The 20,765-nt window shown below is 34.7% G+C and overlaps 1 protein-coding gene across 5 annotated transcripts in view; it reads left to right on the plus strand.

The window, feature by feature from the left end:
* Nucleotides 1-20,765, plus strand: part of TCF12 (transcription factor 12) — a 377,241-nt gene that overhangs the window by 169,952 nt on the left and 186,524 nt on the right. For all 5 annotated transcript variants that reach the window (XM_024767779.1, XM_024767777.1, XM_024767778.1 and 2 more), the window contains one exon: nucleotides 16,998-17,100. In XM_024767779.1, the coding sequence (XP_024623547.1) occupies nucleotides 16,998-17,100 (103 nt within the window). The remainder of the gene's footprint in view (nucleotides 1-16,997; nucleotides 17,101-20,765) is intronic.

Raw genomic sequence — 20,765 nt, forward strand, 5'->3', positions numbered from 1 at the left:
CCCCTTCCCCCCAGCAATCATAGGATTCACTTTGTTTCCCCTCTCTCAGGGATCACTGTCCTGCACTGACCATGTCCTGTGTCTCAAAACTCTTGCTTAATGTATTTTGTTTATTTTTTTATTGTTTCAAGTGTGAGGGTTAATCTGGTCTGTTACTCCATCTTGTCTGGAAGTTGAAGTGGAAATGTAGTTTTTAGTTAAGCTAGTCTGACAGGGACCATGGATTTGCTTCATCAGTAGGAGCCCTATGAGTAGCACGTTATAAATGAATGGAGAAGTGAAGCCAGCACTATTAGCTTTTCATGCACAACACTGAAAGTACTGGCTTATTCAAGAGATCTTTGCAATTTTGATACCCTGTTTCACTATTGTGTAATTGCTTTCCTTATTACCAACTGTCCCCAAATATTTGTCTACTGATACTTTGTAATCAGAAACCAAAAATATGTTCTTTAATATAGTAATATTAGATATCTGCCATTGACTAGCTGTGTGATCTTAGGTCTGCCCCTTGACTTCCCTGAATCTTTTTTCCTTGTCTCTGAAATAAGTCCTCTGTCATAAATAAATCATTTTCAATCAGGGTTTCCAGATTCTGAAAAGGTAGTGGTAATGAGGGGTTCATGATTTATTTTAAAATATAGTAAATAGTCTAATCCAGTAGTTTACCTAGTGTGTTCCAGGGACCTCTCGGTGTTCCTGAGACCCTTTTAAAGTGTTTTCAGGTTAAAACTATTTTCTTGATACTACTAAAACTTTATTTGCCATTTAAGTATTATTTTCCTGAATGTAATACGGAATTTCTAAATGCTACATGATATATGATGATGTATGCCCTGACAGTTCTTGTGTTTTTAAAATTTCTCAGGTTTAATTTCTCATATGGTAAATATCAGTGGATATGTCCCACATAAAGAAAAGCTTTTTGGTGTTCTCTATTTTTTAAGAGAAAATATTTTTTATTCAAGAGGTCCTGAAACCAAGGGATTCTGAGACCTTGAAAATGGCTGGCCCAATAGAAATTATTTTCTATTTAAGTACATATTCTACTGCCAGGTTTCTTGGTGCTGGAGATTAAAAAAAAAAAAAAATTAGTGGCTAACATTAAGTCATCTGCTGTCATAGTTCCCAAGTTTAAATCAGTTCTCTACCACTCTCTGACCCTGGGAAAGTTATTTAAATTCTCTAGGATAAAATTTCCTCATCTATGAGATGGAGAAAATATGGTATCAATATATAGTTTAAATTAACTGATATAATATCTGACAGCCCTTAACACAGTGCTAGCATATGGTAGTCACTCAATAAAAGTTAGCTGTGATGCTTATGATGCCACTAGAGGTGTGCTTATTGACATTTTTGTTTTCTGGTTATCAACGTTTCATTTTGCCTTAGGGCATTCTTAGCAGCTCTTAATGCAGTATTTCTTCTGCCTTAATGGCACTGCTTATTCTGCTTTGAAGCTGTGCTGGCATGTTGCCATATTCTAAACTACACCCAACCCGGGAAGTTTAACTTGGAAGTTGGCAGACTGGCTTGGGCTTCTTTTAAAATATCACTGGTCGTGACAACTTGTCCCTTAAACTAATAGGGAATCTAATATTAGTAATTAAGCCTTTGGAAGCTATAATGTGAAACATATGAGGCTCAGACTTCATACAAAAATTACTCAGTTTATTAAAACATTTTCAAATATTGTCTCTTTCTTCTTCCAAACTGTGAGCTCCATGAAGGCAAAGACTGTTATTATTCATCCTTGTATTCTGGCACTTAGCACAGTGCCTGATACATTACTGGCAGTAGTACTTACATATACATATGCATTTCATTGTCACACTTCCATATGCACATTTTGACCTCTTTAATTTCATAAGTAACTAGATTAAAATGATATGAAAAGACAGGTAAAAGAAAAAAGAGGTAGTTATAGGGAAGAGGAAAACAAGAAGAAAGTTAAGAGGAGTAGAGACAAGATCCCCTCTCAGAAGTGTTGATAAACACACCTGTTGGCATCTACAATAGAACTTAATAGTACACACTGAAAACATAAGAACTCAAAGCAGACAGGCAGAAAAAAAGAGAAAATCAATTTAAGTTACTGCTATGAATGAAATTGTCACATTGGATTAAGTAGATGATAATTCAGTTTCTGCCACTATTAGCCATGATATCTAAGCGGCACATCTCCCCATCTCTCTTAGGAGGTATATAAAAGAAGACTGGTAGTACTGTGAACTAGTACTGATTATCAAAGAAATGCTGGTCTCCTATTTTTCTCAGTATCTGAAAATTTTATATGATGTGCAAATGTACTTATCTAATCTTATATTTTTGTAAGTATCAGAAAAATTTGTACTGGGTGCAAATATAGTAAAACAGTATCAATTTAGACTAAATGTCTGAATTACTGTATAATTTTACTTTTAAGGAAATAACTATGTTGTTCTTTTTACTTTTACTTATGTGTATTAGCTGGAAGTATTCTAAGAAATTAATGCCACTTAAATTTCCTTGTCAATTTCATTTAACTGGATATGTAGAATACACATACACACATCAGAGCCAAGTTTTTCTCTAATAATAGATAGCTGTTTGTTTGATTGCAACTTGATGAAGTTGCTGGTTTGTGTTTTATTACCATGTTACATGAAGAATACTGTCCTTAGGCAGTAGAATCATGATCATGGAGTGAGATGCTTCCACTGAGAAGCATTCAAAACTCATACTAACTGAGGGGACAGTAGATTCACCTCTGCTTCTCATACTCACTCTAGGGTGCATGCTTTTCTTAGTAGAATGAAAGAGGGGTGGAACTGTTTTTAGTACATTAATTTTTTTTCTGCTTTCTTTTTAATGAATTCACATAATTTGGTTAGATAAATATATGTATGATATGAGTAAATTATGATATCTAGACATTTGAGTAGCCACAAAAGTCCTGCTTTTAGTGATTAAAAAAGTTGGTTTGCTCATATTCAAATCTAGTATATGTTTTTCACATTGGTGAATGAGGGCTCCCCGAAGGGGTCACTCCTCAGCAGTATGTTGGAGTTACTCAGAGAGAGGCCTTGCTGGTTAGGCAACTGATGGAAAAGGAGATGCTTCACGTGCTGATTCTTAAAAGCAAGGAGGTTGACAACATGCAAAAGTGAGTCATGGGTCTTTATTAAAGTGCCGTGAAAAGGGAGGGTAATGTATTTAGAATTTAATTCCTTTGATCTCCATAGCAGTAAAGGCTAATCTAGAAAAGTTTCTTTACATACAGCTTTGAAGTGTTAACATATGGATGGGAATTACAGTGATTCTAAAACTGCAGTTGTAGGATATTTGTAGACAAATATAATTTTTTTTATCTTTATTGGAGTATAATTGCTTTACAGTGGTGTGTTAGTTTCTGCTTTATAACAAAGTGAAGCAGTTATACATATACATATGTTCCCATATCTCTTCCCTCTTGTGTCTCCCTCCCTCCCACCCTCCCTAATAGACAAATATAATTTTTAAAATGCTTTCTTAAATTAAGAAAGAGAAGCTTTGTCAGAAATATTTTAAATGCTTTGTCAAACAAAAAAATTCCAAAGTTAAAAATGAGGGATTGTTCAAAATCCAAGAAAAACTTGCTGAGTTCTTTCTCTAAGCTACTCATTTAGTATTGAAGTCTCTGCTAAGAGGACCAGGCTTAGTTTTCAGAAGCCCATTTATCATTAAAAAGTCATCTCTAAAAGTTAGGTTTTGTTTATCAGATATTTTCAGCGTAGTTACACCTGCCTCTCATATCTGATGGTGATGCCTTTCTGCTTTTCAAAGGAAGTCCTGACATTTCAGCTGCTACGAACACTGCAAGAAAAACTGTATAGATCAGAAAATAGGGGCACTACCATCCTTTGGTATTACGTAGAAATAAAAATTTCTTTTTTGCCCTTTCTTTGTTGGATTATCCATATGGTACCTGTGGTCCTCTAGCCAGGTAACCACCATGGGTTTTGAAGATCTAGGAACTGAAGAAGGGGACGATAGGTTTGTGTATAACTAATCCTTGTACATTCAGTTGCTATATCTGGGTAGCTTCACTGCTGCAGAACAAATCACAAATTCCCTAAGGAAGACTAGATGCCTCATCTGATACTTTTTCTCTGATTGAGCCTCAGGTTGAGGTTGGATTTCATTTAGGCTGTTACCCTAAAGATTTTTATCTCTGTGGGAATATATATATATATATATTTGCAATTTTCATTGCCTAACAACTAGGTCATTCAGCTGTCCCCTTTAGTTTATTGGAATGGAGTTACACAGTTTTTCTCTAGAATTTTTCTTCCCATTTTGTTATAATAAATAATAATTCTTAACTGTAATTGCCAAGTTATTATCATAAACTCCATCTTACAGGAGGGAGCTCAACTGCTGGTCCTAATGGTAGAAATTTGCTTCTAGGTTTGTTGGAGCCTCTGTTTGCATTCTCTGTAGGAATTATGTCAACATCACCGAAGATTGCTGCAGTTTATTACCACCTTGGGCAAGGGGAATGTTCTTCAGGAGCAATGAATGCCTGTACTTGATATCTACTTACCAAAGGAGATTTTCCGTTTCCCATTTTGTTTGCTTTTTCTCCATCACGATCCATGGGTTCAAAAAGTTCTCAAAAGCTCTTTTGACTGTCCCTATTATTTTGAGCACCACTAGCCAAATTAGGTGGTTTAAAATTTTTTTTGTTTTTCTATTTTCCTGGCTCTATTCCTTTATCACCTATGTTTGAATAAATACACTCTTCATTTTGTGTGGCTCCAGCCTATCATTGAGCCATTCAGTTCACAGTAATTCCAGTGAGGAACAGTTATTTTTAGAGAGACAGCATTGCATCATGGGATGGAGTCAGACTGCCTGGGTTTAAATTGCCATCCTGCCACTTACTGTTGTATACCAGGTGAATTATGTAAAATTTCTGTGCCTATTTCCTTATCTATGGCATGGGAATAATAGTTTATGGGGTTGTAAGGATAACGAGTGAAGCCCTTAACTCAAGTTCTGGCAAGTAGTACCATTAAATGTATGCTGATGCTATTATTAATGCAGGCATAGAAAACCTTAAATCAGATAAATTGAATGAAGACTGGATTACTCCTAGAAGGAATCGCTGACCCTTGAACTGTGACCCTTCAACTTATTTGTTTTCATCTTTAAGGAAATAAGTCTCGGCCAGTGGTTCAGCACCCATATGAACCAGTTAGCAAAAGAACATTGTTTCACTATTATACTTTTAATTCAGATTTACTCTTAAAAATGAGTGGCTTTAGTCATAGGGGCAGGAAGAGGTAGTGTAAGTGACGTGTGGTACGTATCACCATGGCTCATTACAGAATCCAAAAGTATGGTCCTAAGTATCCTATCCTATGGTCCTAAGATATGCAGTGTTGTTTTAATCATGAACTATGAATTATTGTGTCTGTGAGTCAGATTCTAAAAATCAGCATCAGCCAACACTGTTGCCATGGCTCTAAGAGCCTATACAACACTGGGCATTAAGACAGGATACTGGCAACAAACTAAAATATCTTACTTCTGTCAAATTTTGCTGTATCAACACCTGGTGTAATGACTACAGTTTTAATTATAGAACCTTAAGATGAACTAAGGAGCCTAATGAAGATTAACTCATTTAACAAATATGTCTTGAACATTTATTATGGTGAAGGATTGCCTTTGCACCCAGGTCAGACTATTTCAGATAAGAATGTAGCTACATAAGGGTTAATGAACTAATAAGGAAATGTAATGCTGATTGCTTTGTTTTTTGCCAACTGGAAAGTGCATCACAAATTAGATACAGCTTGTAAGTGGACTTTGGAAGCTTTCTTTCAGAAGTTTGGGGTTGTCTATGGAGAACTTTCTGATTCTGTAAGAGATTTTTTTTCCTAAACAATAATACATTTCTATTCTAGAGAATAGTTTAGTAATACCTAGTAAATTTAAAGTTGTGTATGCTCGTAAGCCGGTGACATTACTCCTAGGTATTAACCCCTAAAAAGTTTCGTGTAACTTCTCGTATGTGTACAGAGAGACACATTACTAAAGTGTTTATAGCAGCCTTGTTTGTAATAGTGGAAGAGCTGAATGTCATCAAAAGGGGGCTGGGTAAATAAATTGTGGTATTTTTATAAATAGAACATTATACAGTAGTGACATGTATATACCAGTGTTAACACTTTTCCAACATATATCAGCCTTACATATTGACTGTTAAGTGAGTATAGAAAAAAGTATACTATTTAGATATTTTAAAACATGCAGAGTGGTGCTTTGTTTAGAGAATATGCATATTTAATGAAAGTATTAAGTAATGCATGAAAATGATTTTTAAAAGAATAAGTTTAAGATAGTGTTTACTTCTGAGGGGAATTTGGGAGAATTCCATAGGGTTTTAAACTATACTGGCAATGTTTTATTTCTTGAGTTGTGGATACATGGCTGTTTATTGCATACTTTTTTTTATTACATACATTTTTATATGTTCGAACTATTTTAGAAACATTTAAAAATTGGAAGAAAATGTGTCAAAATATTGTTTGCATTTCAGTTGAGGTAAAATGGGAGTGTTTTTTTTCTTACATAGTTGATGCTGCTTCTTTACATTTCCAATTTTCTACAATGAGAGTATGTTATTTCAATCATATTAAAGGAAAAAAACTGAGAAACTATATTTTTCAGAAAAACAATAAATGGTTTTCATAGAAATTTTAGGAGATAATAGGCAAGTAAGATAAAAAAATTGTAAACTTGTTACAATGTTCTAGTATTTTTCCTATAAACTTTATAGAGGTTAAATATTATTATACTCTGTACCAATTAATTTTTGTTCTGATTTTTCCCGCCTAATATTATAAAATAAATGCTTAACATCTAGGACTGGTATTTTAGAAATTATTTTAAAATATACTATTGTACCGAATGTAAGAACATTGCTTTGCTCAGTGGCTGGTATTGTATCATGTCTTCCTACAGTTATTTATTGCTTCTTAATGCATGGGTTTTAATAAACTTATGTTATTCCTAGGTTTGATTTATTTGAATTGATTTCACGAATATCAGCAAATATTTTAAAATATTTATTGAGCAGTTTTATGTTCAGTCTTAATCTGTTGACGTACAGTAGTAGAAGATAAAAGGTTTAAAATATGTAAAATCTAAGGTTCTTTTGCAACAGAACCCATTTTATCTTTCTTTTATCTAATTTTCCCTGGTTGCATATAGTGTGTGAACAGGATAGGGGAATTATGGTTTTAAAATGTGAGCTCTATAAGACTTAATGAGGTACTTGTGGTGCAGAAGAAGAAATAATAGTGGCTAATATTATTTTTCTGTATACCAGGCCACATGACTTACAAGATAATATAGGCTAGTTCTTCTCCAACTTTAGAGAATATGAATATGAATGAACCCCCTAAAGCTCTTCTCAAAATACGTGTTCTGGTTTTTTAGGTCTAGGACGCACTCAGACAAGTGTAAAGTCAGTATGTTTGTTTAGGAGTAAGCTAAACTAACAGGTTTCACCAATTTTGCCCACTCGCCTCTAGCAACCACCAGTCTATTCTCTGTATCTGTGAGCTCTGGTTGTTTGTTTTAAGATTCCACGTATGAGTGAAATCATTAGGTATTTGTCTTTCTCTGACGTACTTCACTTAGCATAATGCCCTCAAGGACCATCCATGTTGTTGAAAATGGCAAAATTTCCTTCCTTTTATATGGCTGAATAGTATTCCATTGTATATATATATGCATACATACATACCACATTTTCTTCCATCTATCCATCCCATCCATCCATGGACACTTAGGTTGCTTCCATGTCTTGGTATTGTATATAATGCTGCAGTGAACATGGAGGTACGTGTATCTTTTCAAGTTAGTGTTTTCATTTCCTTCAGGTAAATACCCAGAAGTGGAATTGTAGGATCATATGTTAGTTTTATTTTTAATTTTTTTGAGGAACCGCCATACTGTTTTCCATAGTGGCTGCACCAGTTTACAATCCCATCACCAGTGCACAAGGGTTCCCTTTTCCCCACATCCTTGCCAGCACTTGTTATTTCTTGTCTTCAGCCATTCTAACAGGTGTGAGGTGATAACCTCATTGTGGGTTTGATTTGCATTTCCCCAATAATTAGTGATGTTGAGCACTTTTTCATGTCCCTGTTGGCCATCTGTATTCTTTCACATCCTCTGCCCATTTTTTAATAGATTGCTTGTGGGTTTGGGGTTTTTTTTTTTTACAGTTTAGCTATATGAGTTCTTTACATGATATTAACTCCTTATCAGATATATGATGTGCCAATATTTTCTCCCACTTTATAGGTTGCCTTTTCATTTTGTTGACAGTTTCCTTTGCTTTGTGCAGAAGCTTTTTAGTTTGGTATAGTTTCACCACTTGTTTATTTTTGCTTTTAGTGTCAAACCCCCAAAATTATCACCAAAACCAGTGTCAAGGAGCTTACCACCTATGCTTTCTTCTATGAGTTTTATGGTCTCAGGTCTTATGTTCAAGTCTTTAATCCATTTTGAGTTAGTTTTGTAATCTTTTAATAAACCTTTTATATGTGTAGTCAGGATGTTAGTTTAGGAATAAACTAAACTAACAGGTTTTCTTAAACATTTTATATATGCTGCACTACATTTTATAGTACAATTTTTAAGGTAGTTAAAAAATACAATTGTTATAAAATACAATCTCTAGTTTTTTATTATTATATACAGTAAACAAAATTTGTCTGCCAAATTACCTTAAACCATTGCCAAAAGCTTGTTCTCTTTGTTTACCTTTGTGTTGTTTGATAACAAACCATTCTTGGTCCAACATCAGTCCACAAACTGTACTTTGAGAAGGACTGACAGAGAGTATCAGAAATTTATTAGAAAGGAAGGACGTGTTAAAGAATCCGTGAGTGATTTTAAGTTATGTGATTTAAAACATGTTCAGTATTGTTTTGTAAACACTCCTATGAATTCTAATTAGAAGACAAAAGCATTAGTGAAGATTTTTAATCATGTGCAGTTCTAAACTAACACGAGAAATGCACTTTTTTTATCCTTTGCCTCATGACTTATTTTTCTCCTTTAGAAAATACATGGAATTTTTTTTTAAAAAAACTATATATTAACATGACCTTTTAATAAAGCTTTTGCAGCCAAGTGTAAAGTCAGTATGTTTGTTTAGGAGTAAACTAAACTCACAGCAAGGTTTCCTCCAAGTTTTCTGTATAGTACACTGTATTTCATAGTATACTTTTTTAAGATAGATAATTTTCTAATTGAGTTTACTTTTCACTATTTTAAATTCTTGTTCTAAATGGATCATCAGTTCCTGAACTGGAAGGAACTTATTAGCCTCTGTAAGTTTTACCAGTTAATGGGAAGAAGGCAAAAATCTATATATTAGAAACCATCAAAAAATATTATGTTTCTTGTCTGAATTTAGTGTCTAGTTTTGGGGAGAACCAGATAATACTTGGGGTAAAATTTTTTTAAATCAAGTGTTGTTTTCCTGTGTTCTTCCAAACATCAGTCCTTCTGGTATTGCTGATTCATAACCTTACAAACTGAAGTTGCAGCATTATTACTGATTTACATTTTTATCCTTGAATTTTATATAGAAAATAGTTACAGTATAGATGGGTTAATAATTTTGAAATAAATAATTTATTTTACTTCCTTTTGTACTTGTAGTAGAAGAATGTTTTTACTTTTTATGTATCATGTGTTAATGGATTTATGATTTTGATGTCATTGCTGGAGAAATTAATATTGAAAATCTGTAAGGAGGATTGTAAATGAATTCCAAAGACATACTCTTCTTGTAAGTTTTTATTTAAACATAAAGAGAATATAGAATTGAATACTCTAGAAGATGGAGACCTATAATATAGAAAAAGTCTGCCAGAATTAAGTCTGATTGCATCTAACAGATGATATTAGCAGTTACTTGGATAAATTTGTGAATATGGTTGGCTCAACTTAGAACTGAACCTGAGTGAACTTTTTTAGATGATCCTTTGGAATCTCATGTTTAAAAGTATTTTTATGCACTTGTACTAAGCAGTATTTCATGTATCCATCATGTTTTCTGAGCATCCCTTCCACCTCTAAAAGATTTTGATTCTTCCTGTCCTCCCACCCATGGTAATTCAAGACTTGCTGTTCAGTCTGGGGTTATAGTAATTCTGCGAAACCACTTCCTAGTGTTCATAAATAAAAAGTTATCTATAGAGGTTGTTCATCCTCTCAAGAAAAACTTAAGCTCTTAGGTATATACAGAGTTCTGTGCTGGTCTTTTTTGGAATGATAAAAAGGAATGAAACATTGTTGCCTTTTAGGAACTTGTGGATCTCCATGACAAAATCCAGATCTATCAAGAAAATTTATTATGTTTTAGCACCTGACCTATTTAAGGGTAACAGAACCTTAACATATTGAATATTAAGTTGCTCTTTCATATGTAGACCTGATTCATTAATGCAGAGCATTGTTCATTTTCAATTCATTCATTAAATTAACAGATTTTACTAGTCACATACTATGTGCTTGTTAACATACTTGTCACTAGTGATAAGAGTAATGAGTGATATAGACACAGTCCCTGCTTTCAGGTAACAAACTATTGTGATTAGATCAACTCACTTGTCTTTTTCATAGGTGTATTATTTATTTATTTATATTTTTGGCTGCGTTGGGTCTTCGTTGCTGCGTGCAGGCTTTCTCTAGTTGCGGCAAGCCGGGGCTCCTCTTCATTGCGGTGCACGTACTTTTCATTGTGGTGGCTTCTCTTGTAGAGGAGCACAGGCTCTAGGCCCGCGGGCTTCAGTAGTTGTGGTACGTGGGCTCAGTAGTTGTGGCTCATGGGCTCTAGAGCGCAGGCTCAGTAGTTGTGGAGCACGGGCTTAGTTGCTCTGCCACATGTGGGATCTCCCCGGACCAGGTATCAAACTCATGTCCCCTGCATTGGCAGGCGGATTCTTAACCACTGTGCCACCAGGGAAGTCCCTCATCGGTGTATTTAACTGAGAGAGACACTTAAAAGAATTTGTTTAAGAGCTATAACTTTATTTATCTAGACATTTATTTTGCTAATCTGTCATAGGTAAATAAAGAAATACAATAAGGACACTTTTTTTTCTCTTTTAAACTTCATTTGTTATTTCTACGTATTTTTATTTTCGTTTTACTTCTAAGTGTGACCACTCATTTATATTAGGCCTCATTCAGAGCTTTCTGGCAGCTTATGGCTATTGGCTGACTCTCTACTAGCTTTGACCACTTCGAAGCTATAGGACTTCACTATTTGGTGTGAAATCTGCGGCCCTTTGAATACCAAAAATCTGTGGTTATTTGTTCAGTCCCGTTAGATCAGCTAGCGCCTTACTAACTTTCTTTCTGCTAGTTATTGGGTGTTCTATGGAAATATTAATTGAACCTTTATATCTGAAGCTTTGCAGCATTTTAAGGATTTAGCAGCTGAAACCTCCCATCCATCTGTCATTTGTTCTGAGGATTTGAGAAAAAGAGACATGGTGCCTGACTTTGCAGAATTTGTAAGACATAACAGTCTGAGATGATAGTAATGGTTAGGATATATTGTGTGCTTACTATTTGCCAGGTACTTTTCCAATTGCTACTACATACAATAACTCATTTAGTCCTTACAACAACCTTTGAGATAAATATTGTATTATTATTATTATCCCTGTTTTACAGATAAGGAAACTGAGGCAAGAAATGTTCCTTTGCCTCAAGTCACACAGCTAGTATGTGGCAAAGATGGAGTTCAGGCCTGCCAGTCTAGCTCCAAAAATTCCACATTTATCCACTATACTGTACTGTGCAATTATAATAGATAATTATGGTATAATTTAAATGGATAATTAAATAGGTAATTTCAGTAAGTGTGAGCAGTGACATGATGGAAATGCCTGCTGCTATGGGAGCTCAGAGTGAGTTCACCCAATTTGGTAGGGTCAGGGAAAGTGTTTCTGAGAAAGTAAATCTTTATTGAAAGAGCCTTTCTCCCCATCCCTTTTTAGCTATTGAAAAGAATTGTAAAGAATATTTTAAAATAGAATTAGACAGGGGTTTTCAAACAAAGAAATAGCCACATAGGTTAGAAAAAACATGTCTTTTCTCAACTTGGGAGCGTTCTCTGGTGATTATGCCATATTTATTGGTTGGGTGAAATAATTTTTTAAAAGCTATTTAAAGAATTAGGCAACAAAAAAAGTTACTGTAATTTTGAGGAGACAAACAAGAGGAGAGCACTATTATGTAAATAATACTAGGTGCTTTTGTTTTGTTTTGTTTTTGCTAGAACAAAAGATTGGATTGATAATGTGCAGTGTAAATTAGTTTAAAAATGGTAACAGCTTTGATTGATTAGAGTCTGTTGTCATATTGTAGCAAGGATTAACGTTTCTAAATTCTGTACCGTAAAATGAACGTAGAGAAAAGTATGAAATACATTTTATAGAACATATTTCGTAACATCGAAGCTTTTATGAAGTGTTATGTATTCATAGGTGGGAGTATTTAAGAATTGCAAATTAAATTGTCATTTAGATATTAAATGTAGAATTGAACAGTTTTTGTAAACTCTGTGTATCAACTGATTTTATCAGTTATAAAATCACTGATAAAAAAAGCACTTTTGAGTACTTTCCATTTTTATTGTAAGACAAGAGCAGTAATTTTTTAGGGTTATTTGGAAATACTTTTGTGCTTAGCAGCATAGTTTGGCTAAAAAGCTACTATGATAGATGAATCTGATAGTATTGCTCTGTCCTTCATAATGTAGTGTTTATCATCTCTCATGTATGAAAATCTCATTTTTATTAGCAGCTATTTTCATGGTAAAACCATTTTCCAGAATTCAGGATCTTAATATGGAGCTCCAGGGGATCAGGTTTGACTCCTTTTATTACCATGGTAATGCTTTATCAGTTTAAACTGTGCACCATGATAGTTCTGTATTTAATGATCTCATTGGTTTACTTCCCTTTTTTTAAAAAGCCAGCTGTGCACTTTATTTTTTTTATTGTTTATTTTTATTTTTTTATTTTTGGCCATGCTGCATGCAGAATCTCAGTTCCCCGACCAGGGATCAAACCTGTGCCCACTGCAGTGGAAGCTCGGAGTCCTAACTACTGGACCGTCAGGGAATTCCTGGTTTACTTTCTTTATATTCCAGAATTGAAATAGCATTCACTTATCAATACCGCTGAATGATCTCCTTGGGCTTCATTTTAACAATTGCTTGCTTGGCTTTTGTTCCTTTCTTGTTACTCCAACCCCTCCCTCAGGCCAATCACCTCCTGCTCATTTTCTCCTGCCATTTGATACTCTAGCTAGTCATTGCATTATTCTGCTTCCTTCCTTGCTCTTCTGTCAACTCCATGCTGCATTATGCCTTTTTGCCTTTCCGACTTATGGACATCTATGCTCTTTGCTTAACTGTATGTGGTACTTAAGGGGTCTGCTGTTTAAACTCTGGTTTAGCCAACCCATTTCTTTCATTCAAGCTCTATTTGACATCTGCCTTCTACTTAAAACTAGATGGATGAATACTTACCTGCATATATAAAAACATTTTGTTATTCTAATTGCTTTAGATTGTTTGTTAATGGTGGTATGTCTCCCTAATTTATACTTACCTGATACTTCTGGTGTTTTAATGTTGGGGGTTCTGGTTGGGGGGGAAGCGGAGAACTCAGCTATCACCTATGTAGACTTGAGTTTTTCCTTTCCATATATGAAAAACATTTTAATTTCCAGGTTGTCTAGGTTCTTGCTACTAGAAGTGTGGTGCATGGGCCAGTAGCATCACCATCACCTGTTGGTTAGAAATGCAGAGTCTTAGGCCCCACTCAAGACCTTATGCTTCTTAATCTGAATTTTAACAAAATCTCTAGTCAGTGGATATGAACACTGAAGTTTGCAAAACACTGTTGTAGGTATCATCTCGCTAGTTGACACAGTTAACATGCTGACTGATAAATACCTGTGTACTTTTCTGAGCTGATCTTATTTAAATGTGTATAAATTACTTTGTAACTATTCATCCTGGTTCATCAAAAGTTATATTCTGGGTGGGTATCACTTCTATTATGAGGAAGCAGTGATAAGAATAATCTCAAACAACAGCCAGTCCCAGTTTTTTAAGTGAGGTTTTGGCACACATTAGATCTGAAACTATGACAAACTTTGTTTGTTTGGCTGCGTCGGGTGTTAGTTGTGGCATGCAGGATCTTTGTTGCGGCGTGCAGGATCTTTCGTGGTGGCGTGAGGGCTCTTCCTTGTGGTGTGCAGGCTTCTCTCTAGTTGTGGTGCATGGGCTCTCTAGTTGTATCACGTGGGCTCCACAGCGCACAGCCTCAGTAGTTGTGGCACGTGGGCTCAGTAGTTACGGTGAGGGCTTAGTTGTCCCGCGGCGTGTGGGATCTTAGTTCCCTGAGCAGAGATCGAACCCATGCCACCTGCATTGGAAGGCGGATTCTTAACCACTGGACCACCAGGGAAGTCCCTGAAACTATGACAAACATTTTTGAGTCCAGTTTCATTGTTCCATCCTCCAGCATCAGTTTGCATCTGTGGATGAAGAACTGTTCCTCTCTTATCTTTTAGGCTGTGGCTTTTCAAAAGAATTTTGTGCACTTTGAGGTGTGGGAAAAAATACTCAAATTTCTATTTAATTTTTATCTTACATGAACGAAATTATGACTTACTGAAATTTGTTATATTGGTTAATAGTATATAATTTATGAGTAAATAGATATTGAGGGCCCATATTCAAATCTTGCTTGTATGTGATGACACAGGTTTATAGATTCCTCTGTGGTACAATATGACAATCCCAGATTTTATTATTGACTAGGAAATAATCTTGTAGTAAATTCTATACTGTACGTTGCTGTATGTGGTTGCAAATGGATAAGAGATGGTACTTACTATTATTTGTGTATGGTTCATAGAAAAATAATTGTTCTGTTTTCTGAGCACATATTAATAGGGGCTTAGAGATAGATCTTCTCTGTGCTTACTGTGATATATGTTATATGTGAAGTTAATCCACTGTGTGTGTACAATTATTTGATGATACCCTGAAACTTAGATTTATTTGTATTATTATATAATATTTATTTATATACTTGTGCTTTAAGAAATAGTTTTAAATGTTTTTAATGTTTTTATTTTCATAGTCATGAAAGAAAAAAGTTCTTATTGCACTTCAAGGATGAAGAGAATTGAGAACATGCAAAATTAATCTTTTATTATCCTTTAACATTCAAATAAAGTGTGAACAACATGGCTGACCTACAAATGCATTTATGTTTGCCTTTTTCAAGAGCAATACTGTTGTTTAATAATGATAAACAATATTTCAGTGAGGTTTTTTTGTAGGTTTCAATGTCTTCTTTTGACTCTATGCCTAAGAATGGCAGTGGGAGGGAGTGGCAGAGAGAAACACCCAGGTGAATGTGAGATAGTAGGATGTCACTTAGCACCTCAAGGGTGTTCAATTTTAAGCAACAGAGGTAAACTCCAAGGAGTGACTTTAGCTGGGAGCCATTCTATTTTGTATATAGCTCTTGCTGCGTGTGGCTGTGACAGACAGGGCTATGGTTGTGGTTACCAGAGGACACCCTTGTGGTCATAACCAAGTTGTGAGTGTCACCAAGATTCTTCTTGAGTGTCTGTCACATGTGTATCAGTGATTCTAAAAGTAGATAAAAATGAAACAAAGATTCATTTGGGAGTTAGCACTCCCAGCAGATTAGTTTTAAAACAGAACAGCAGAAGGTGTTGTGACATGCATCCCCAAGCAGTTGTAATGATTTGACAGTTATTTAGCCCTCAATTCCTAGCCCTTTGGTTGAACTGACAGCATGCCTGCAAAGATAGTGAGGCCTGTTTCAGCCCCATTAATGTCTTCTTGAATGTTAGCCTGCAGTCTGGGTAATGATAAATGTTCGCTGATTGATGATTTTATAGTCCCAGAGGATTCTGGGTGGTTTCTGTAAGCCAGGGCAGTCGGTTTTTGTTCTTGTTTGGGCCTCTTGTAAGATTTTCTGATCTTTACTAAAATCGTTTTAAGTTGGCAAAAGGGTGGGTACCACCTCAGTTTTAATTAACTAGGGGTTCAAAGCCTTGTTTAGAAACTATATGATTTTGGAGGTGATGCTGTATTTAGCATGTATAAGAGTCTGAGAACCAGAACAGCTTTTATCCACTGAGCTTTTTGTAACACTTATTGTATTTGTGAACTTTCATGTCTTTTAGGCTCCTTCACTTTTAAAAAACATGTTTTAAGTTATAAGGATAAATTTAATAACAGCTATTGTGAAATAATAACATTAGCTTTATTATTTTCATGGTGTTTGCAATTTCATTTTTTAGATTCTTAAGAATTTAAATTAACTATCTTTGTGTTTTCTTTTTTACATGGCTCAGTTTCTATAGGAGTATATTTTGTTATACTAGTATTAAAAGGAGTATAAGCAGATCTTCTTTTGCTAAATATTTGTTTGCCATTTAGGAAAGGATTCATTTCTAGTATATTGATTGTCGATTTTAAAAAATATTTTAAGTAAATCTTATAATTGCCCAACCCTTTATTGATAGGGTATGTAGGCAGAGAAAGGAGGATACAGATAAACATTTTCCTAATTTATTGTAACTCAGAAATATATTTTCTTAGTTCATCCTTTTAGAACTTTACTTTTGTCTGTAAAGAGATTGTGGGGCTAATTTTTTTTTAATCTATAAAGACATTTTTTGACTTTAATATCTTAAAAGGAATAAAAGCAGCACTTCTGTTTAGTTTTTCAAGTAATGAACCAGAAACTTGGTTAGGAATGACCATTTGTAAGTCTGTATATTAATTAGATGAGTGTCATTATGCTCAATTAGCACGACTGCCAAATAATCTCTTTAATACTCCGGTCTTTTTTTTTTTTTTTCTCTAGGGTTTTACAGACAGCCCTCATTACAGTGATCACTTGAATGACAGTCGATTAGGGGCCCATGAAGGCTTGTCCCCAACACCTTTCATGAACTCAAATCTGATGGGTAAGTTGGTAATTTCTCTGCAAGTAGTCTTCACAGAGCCTCTTTGGTCAGAGACATTTTTTATCTCCTTGTCCAGGATGGACACCTAAGTATGTAGAAGAAAGTTCCTAAGTTTCTAGGGGCATCTGGGCTTTCTTTGTTCAGCTAAGTTTGAGGGGCAAGCATTCAGAAATGTGGTTCCTTCTATTAGAGCATTATTGTCATTGCTATCAAAAAGGAAGCAGCAGTGTTTTATCTGTTAGTTTTGGCAGTGTCTGTGCCATCAAGCATTATGTTTTCTGCTTTCTGGGCAGGGAAGCATTTCAGAGACATTTGTTTGTAATTTACTATTTGTCTTAACAGTTGTATATATGTGGTAATTAAAAATATGACAGCAGTGATTTTAGGCAAATTTTACTCATTTTGGGCAGTATTTCTTTTGACACTGTTTGATCAAAACATAATAGTATATTTAAGTATTGCAGCATTTGTTTTAAGCACTTGGGTTCTTATTGGGGATTTAAAAATTTTTCTTCTGCTGTAGTAAAGTTGTACTTTGAATGACATTACCTACCACCTAAACCTGATTATTATTTTTGGCAAAACCTTTAAGGTTAGCCATTCTCTATATCTCCCCCTACTCACTGCAAACCAGCCCTCCCTTCCTCTCTCCCCCTGCCCTCTCGCTTTCTCGTATCAAAGTTTATAGCTATTCAATCTGAAATGATAAGCCCCCAATTTTTTCCCCCCAGTTTGGATGCCACTCTTTCATTAAGCGAGAATTTTACCTTTTTTCAGAACCGGATTCAAAAGAATCTGTTTTATGACATTATTTTTCCTTCTTGTTTATGCTGGGGCTGAGCACATTACAAAAGCTTTATTTAATCTGTCTTACTGGTTGTCAGTGGCGTCATGTTAATATGGAAGGTTTGTGTAACTGACATTGATTTCATTACTTTACTTCTTAAGGACATGACCTATATTGTGATCTTAGAATTGTCCTTTTAAGAGACAGCCATGCTAATCTAAGTGGATTACCCAAATCCAAAATCCTGGTGGTCTGCAGTTTCTTTATAAATGGTTTTGTTTAGCACAGTCTTTATTTCCCTTACCCTCCATAAAGTATTGAGGAGACAGATTCTGATATTTCAGTGTGGATTTTGCCTAAGGCAGTCACCACTTTGAAGCCAGAATCATTGAGTATGACACAAGAGTAAAAATAAAACTCGTGTTTAAAATGACAATTTGTTTCAACATAAATGAAAGTGAAAATGAAAATCCTGGTATTAAATATATTATCATTCCAGGTAAAAATCAGAATTAAATATAGAACAAAATAATTATCCGTGCATTTGGCCAGGGAAAACTTCCTAATCTATCTTCTAAATTTTCTATCAAGCTTACTATAAAAGTAAAGTAGATGTGACACTCCAGATGGTTTCCTTTTGTAGTATAACTTTTCCCCAAGTAGCGTTTAATTTATGGTAAATATGGTAGAGCAAACTATAGTCAATGTTTTTGTAATTTCAGATTGAACTAAGCTTTCTTAATTGAAGATATAACCGAATTGTGAAAAATCAGAAATTGCCCTTTTTTATATTTATGTTCTTACCTTTATTAGCTTACAGAGATGACTCTTAAGTTCAGTAGAATTGCATCATTAGTGCAGCTTTGAGCCAAGGTGACTGTTAAAATTGTGGGGTAAGTGTGGGAAATAAATGAATTCTAAGAAGTATGCATGTCAGTCACTTGCTCTGAGTAGCTGTTGACTAAAAATATTTCTGTAATTCAGTTTGAGGTAACATTTTCTTAGTTGGAGCAATTATGAACACGTGCTTGTTAGTTTCTTCAGTTTACAGATAATTATTAGAATACTTTCAGTGATCATCCATACCCTATGTATAAAATCAGCATCTAAAATAAGTCTTGAAATAAAAAAACTCAGGTTTATAAACAGATTGATCCCTTCACAGTACAAATGAGAAAAATCTGCATTCATCTGAACTACATTGTGCATTTAACCAGGTGCAGCTATACATATTCATTGTATGTTTTAACTACCTAATCTTAAAAATGTTAATTTACCTATAAGAAAGGGGAAAATGACCCTGAAGAAGATTAGGCAGATATTGTTCAAAAGGATTTCACTGGTTTTGGGAATATCTGATTTACTACACTTCCTTCCTTTTATTTTCAGTACAAATGATCAAATGAGATATCTAACAGTTGAGTCTAAGTAATCTGCATGACAATAGCTAGCTTTTGGAAATGAATGTCCTTTAAATTGTGGAGCACCTCCATACAGCAACAGGCAGTCCCACTTGATGTGACTTGACGTAATTGAACTGTTAGATACCCCCAAATATGGGTTTATAACACTCAGTAGAGTTACGGTGGTTAGATTAACTTTGTTAGCCATTTGATAATTTAGGGGAGTTTTCAGGCTAAAAACCTGCATTGTTAAAGCAGGACTGAGATGTGCATGGCAGTATTAGCAGCATTTGGAACTACTGATACCTAGTTGTCATAATAGGTAAAAACTTCAGAGTGATTCTGTGAATGATGAGTGCTCAGAAACAGTTAAAGCTAACTGGAAAGCTGTAACATGTTTCATCATTGCTGTCAACATATAAAAACACCATCTAAGGGGGGGTGGAATTGTGTGTCTAGGGAATGTTGTTATTTTTCGTATTGTGTTCAGCAATAAGCATATTTGCCTAAAGAAATAGTGGATTGTAGAATGCTACTATCTTTCATGATGGAGCTCTAAATACTTTAATGATTTTGTACATTGCAAAAATGAGAAATTTTATCTAACAAGGGTTGATAATGATTCAGTAATGAACAGTTTGCCACAGAAACATGCACTTCTGTATTCATTTAGATATTTTGAAGTGTTTTACATGGGAAGTAAAACTCATGTTGAAACAGTGTTTCTTTTTAATGAATTCCAGAATTATCCTGTTGATTTGTCAATATGGAAAAGGGGGTTTTTCTTATGTTTCAAGTGAAATAAGTACATCCTTTTGGCACATCACTAAGTAATTAGCATCGAACAGTTCTGTATTATAGTAAAACTGCAAAGCTTTGAGAAGAGCAGTAAATTGCAGTAGTATCACCAAAGAGTCTTATTTATTTCTGTCCTCTTCCAGCTTTGATGCATTTCTCCACCCTTGGGCCCTTCATTAATTTCAGTAATATTTGCTTTCCTTTACCTGTTGTTGATTAGATGTATTTTCGGTGATGGTAGGAGTAGTTTATTAATTGGACAAAAAGGCAAGTTATTTTATAGAATTGCCTCCCTTTGATTCCCAGGTTATTGTGGAGTAAACTACTCTATCTACTCCTCCATGTCTATCAAAGCTTTACTTATTTTAGGTGGTGTGTGCATGTATTGTCAATGGGAAACTTAAGATAGTACCTTCAATTTTCCTTTTTTCTGAGACCTTCATTTGTGTTCCTTTCTGAGACCTATGTTGCCTCTAGAGATGTTTTGCTAGTATTGTATCTTTTAAAAACTGGAAGCAACATGTGGTGGTATAGGAAAAAATACAGGGCTGAGAGTTAAAGAGGTCTGGATTTTAATCCAGATCCTGAAAAATAACCTTCACCTTTCAGATAAGGTATTGCTGTATAGTCTCAAAGGTCTTCTGTAGCTCTAGAATTTTATAATTCTATAATCTCAT

This window comes from Neophocaena asiaeorientalis, unplaced genomic scaffold (genome assembly GCF_003031525.2).
Source record: "Neophocaena asiaeorientalis asiaeorientalis breed wild unplaced genomic scaffold, Neophocaena_asiaeorientalis_V1.1 scaffold71, whole genome shotgun sequence".
Taxonomy (NCBI): Eukaryota; Metazoa; Chordata; class Mammalia; order Artiodactyla; family Phocoenidae; genus Neophocaena; species Neophocaena asiaeorientalis.